A 3,952-nucleotide genomic window follows, 5' to 3' on the forward strand; every position below is an offset into this window, starting at 1 on the left:
TCACCTCTCTTAAATGAAAAATGTTTTAATTCAAAAGAACAAGAAGTACATGAATTTCGAATTTATCCTTGAATTTAGTTTAATTATATTGATGTGGTGACAATACTTTTTGTTTTCTGAATGAATGCTTGAACAGTGCATATGTCTTTTGATCTTGTTGTTTATGAATGTTAAAATTGTTGGCTCTTGAAAGAATAATGAACAAGGAGAAATGTTATTGAGGATCTGAAAAATCATGAAATTGATTCTTGAAGCAAGAAAAAGCAGTGAAAAAAAAAAAGGGGGATCTAAAAAGAGTATATAGAAAAAGAAGGAGCAGTAGAAAAAGCCAATAGCCCTTAAAACCAAAAGGCAAGGGTAAAAAGGATCCAAGGCTTTGAGCATCAATGGATAGGAGGGCCCAAGGAAATAAAATCCAGGCCTAAGCGGCTAAATCAAGCTGTCCCTAACCATGTGCTTGTGTCATGAAGGTCCAAGTAAAAAGCTTGAGACTGAGTGGTTAAAGTCGTTATCCAAGGCAAAAGAGTGTGCTTAAGAGCTCTGGACACCACTAATTGGGGACTTTAGCAAAGCTAAGTCACAATCTGAAAAGGTTCACCCAGTTATGTGTCTGTGGCATTTATGTATCCGGTGGTAATACTGGAAAACAAAGTGCTTAGGGCCACAGCCAAGACTCATAAGTAGCTGTGTTCAAGAATCAACATGCTTAACTAGGAGAATCAATAACACTATCTGAAATTCTAAGTTCCTAGAGAAGCCAATCATTCTAAACTTCAAAGGAAAAAGTGAGATGCCAAAACTGTTCAGAAGCAAAAAGCTACAAGTCCCGCTCATTTAATTACAATTAATATTCATTGATATTTCTGAATTTATAGTATATTCTCTTCTTTTTATCCTATTTGATTTTCAGTTGCTTGGGGACAAGCAACAGTTTAAGTTTGGTGTTGTGATGAGCGGATAATTTATACGTTTTTTGGCATTGTTTTCATATAGTTTTTAGTAAGTTTAAGCTACTTTTAGGGATGTTTTCATTAGTTTTTATGTTAAATTCACATTTTTGGACTTTACTATGAGTTTGTGTGTTTTTCTGTGATTTCAGGTAAATTCTGACTGAAATTGAGGGATTTGAGCAAAACTCTGAAAGAGGCTGACAAAAGAACTGCTGATGCTGTTGGAATCTGACCTCCCTGCACTCGAAATGGATTTTCTGGAGCTACAGAACTCCAATTGGCGCGCTCTCAACGGCGTTGGAAAGTAGACATCCAGGGCTTTCCAGCAATATATAATAGTCCATACTTTATTCGAAAAATGACGACGTAACTTGGCGTTGAACGCCAAGTACATGCTGCTGTCTGGAGTTAAACGCCAGAAAAACGTCATTATCCGGAGTTGAACGCCCAAAACACGTCATAACTCGGAGTTCAACTCCAAGAGAAGCCTCAGCTCGTGGATTGATCAAGCTCAGCCCAAACATACACCAAGTGGGCCCCGGAAGTGGATTTATGCATCAATTACTTACTCATGTAAACCCTAGGAGCTAGTTTATTATAAATAGAACATTTAACTATCATAATTTCATCCTGGATTGTATTTTGATCTAGTGATCACGTTTTGGGGGCTGGCCTCTCGGCCATGCCTGAACCTTTCACTTATGTATTTTCAACAGTGGAGTTTCTACACACCATAGATTAAGGGTGTGGAGCTCTGCTGTACCTCAAGTTTCAATGCAATTACTATGTATAATCCTATAAACTTCATTTATTCTTATTCCAAGATATTCATTCGTACCCAAGAACATGATGAAGGTGATGAGTTAGATAACCCTCATCATCATTCTCACTCATGAACGCGCGTGATTGACAACCACTTCCGTTCTACATGCAACAGAGCTTGAATGTGTATCTCTTAGATTCCCCAACAGAATCTTCGTGGTATAAGTTAGAGTGATGGCGGCATTCATGAGGATCCGGAAAGTCTAAACCTTATCTATGGTATTCCGAGTAGGATTCTGGGATTAAATGACTGTGACGTGCTTCAAACTTGCAACCTGCTGGGCGTTAGTGACAGACGCAAAAGAATCAAGGGATTCTATTCCAGTAGGAGCGGGAACCAACCGGTGATTGGCCGTACTGTGACAGAGTGCGTGAGCATTAGCTTTCACTGCGAGGATGGGATGTAGCCATTAACAACGGTGATGCCCTACAGACAACTTGCCATGGAAAGGAGTAAGAAGGATTGGAAGAAAGAATAGTGAAGCAGAGTTTCAAAGAGGAGCACAGCATCTCCATACGCTTATTTGAAATTCCCACTCTTGATTTACATAAGTATTTCTATCCTTTTTATTTTCTTTTTATATTTGATTTTCTAAATTCCATAATTTTATCCTCCTGACTGGGATTTACAAGATGACCATAGCTTGCTTCATACCAACAATCTCTGTGGATTCGACCCTTACTCACGTAAGGTATTACTTGGACGACCCAGTGCACTTGCTGGTTAGTTGAACGGGATTGTGAATGAACAAGAGACACAATAGTTTTTGTGTACATACCAAAGAGCCACCCATGGTATTGTGCACCAAGTTTTTGGAGCCATTACCGGGGATTGTTTCGAGTTGGAAAAGAACAGTGATCACAATTTCGTCCACCAGTTAGAAACCATATTATCTGTCGTTTTGGATCACCACGAGCAATCGTGAGTGATCAAGGCACTCACTTTTGTAACAGGAGATTAGCAGGACTACTGAAGAAGCATGGGATTGTCCACAAGGTAGCAACTGCCTACCACCCACAGACTAACGGACAAGCAAAGGTGTCTAACAGAGAGATCAAGCATATCCTGGAAAAGATAGTCAAGCCTCATAGGAAGAACTAGAGTAGCAGGCTACAAGATGCGCTTTCGGCATATCAGACAGCATACAAGACACCAATCGAGATGATCCCCTTCCGCCTGGTATACAGAAAGGCTTGCCACCTCCCTGTGGAGGTGGAACACAAGGCATTCTGGGCAGTGAGAGAAATCAACATGGGATTTGAGAAGGCCAGAGCTGAAGGAAAAATGCAACTACAAGAATTAGAGAACCTTCGCCTAGAAGCATACGATAACTCTAGGCTATACAAAGAAAAGATAAAGGCTGTGCATGATAAGCACATTAAAAGGAGAGAGTTCAGACTTGGGGAATTAGTTCTTCTTTACAACTCAAGGCTGAGGCTCATGCCAGACAAGCTGAGATCAAGGTGGGAAGGACCCTACAGAGTAGAGAAGGCAGAGCCATATGGAGCCTTCCACCTGAGCCATCCTTCAAGTTTCAATCTCATCAAGACCAATGGACATCGCTTAAAGCTGTATCATGGTGAGAAGATGAAAGACAATAAAGAGCTAGAGATTTTCCTCTTGGAGGACCCGCCAATAGAAGCAGATTAAGCTTGTGGACCGTCCAACTTAAGGACGTTAAAGCAAAGTGCTGGGTGGGAGACAACCCACCATGGTATGATCATTCCCTTCTCTCTTTTTAGCTTTATTTAGTGACTCTTCTCATTATTCTGCATATAGTCTGCATTTACATCTGCATATTTGCATAAAAAAAACACGAAAAGATCGACGCGTCGGTGCCTAGTGCGCATCTGCATCCCTTTGGAATGTGAATTAGGTAAGTTTGAATAGAGAGTCGCATGAGAGCTGGGCTGGAAACGTGCCTTAGGCACCTTACAACCCACGCGTACGGGTACTATACGCATGCGCGCCGTTTCCTCTCTTGGCGACTGACGCATCCGCGCCAAGTGCGCGTCCGTGTCGACGTCGAAATTGACGTCAAACCTGATTCGACCAAAGAGTTGTGCTGGTCTGGGGCGGGTACTGTGGTGTAAGCACAAACTGACCCACGCGTACGCACACCTGGCACCTACACACCCCTACCCTTCTGCGCAATCCGCGCGGATGCACGAAATGCACG

General features: G+C 41.8%; 1 protein-coding gene across 1 annotated transcript; it reads left to right on the forward strand.

Moving 5' to 3' along the window:
• The first annotated feature begins 2,934 nt into the window (after positions 1 to 2,934).
• LOC130949797 (uncharacterized) lies at positions 2,935 to 3,423 on the forward strand. The gene has a single exon (XM_057878426.1). The coding sequence runs from the start codon at positions 2,935 to 2,937 to the stop codon at positions 3,421 to 3,423; it is 489 nt and encodes a 162-aa protein (XP_057734409.1).
• The last annotated feature ends 529 nt before the right edge of the window (positions 3,424 to 3,952 follow it).

This window comes from Arachis stenosperma, chromosome 9 (assembly GCF_014773155.1).
Source record: "Arachis stenosperma cultivar V10309 chromosome 9, arast.V10309.gnm1.PFL2, whole genome shotgun sequence".
NCBI classification, from domain to species: domain Eukaryota; kingdom Viridiplantae; phylum Streptophyta; class Magnoliopsida; order Fabales; family Fabaceae; genus Arachis; species Arachis stenosperma.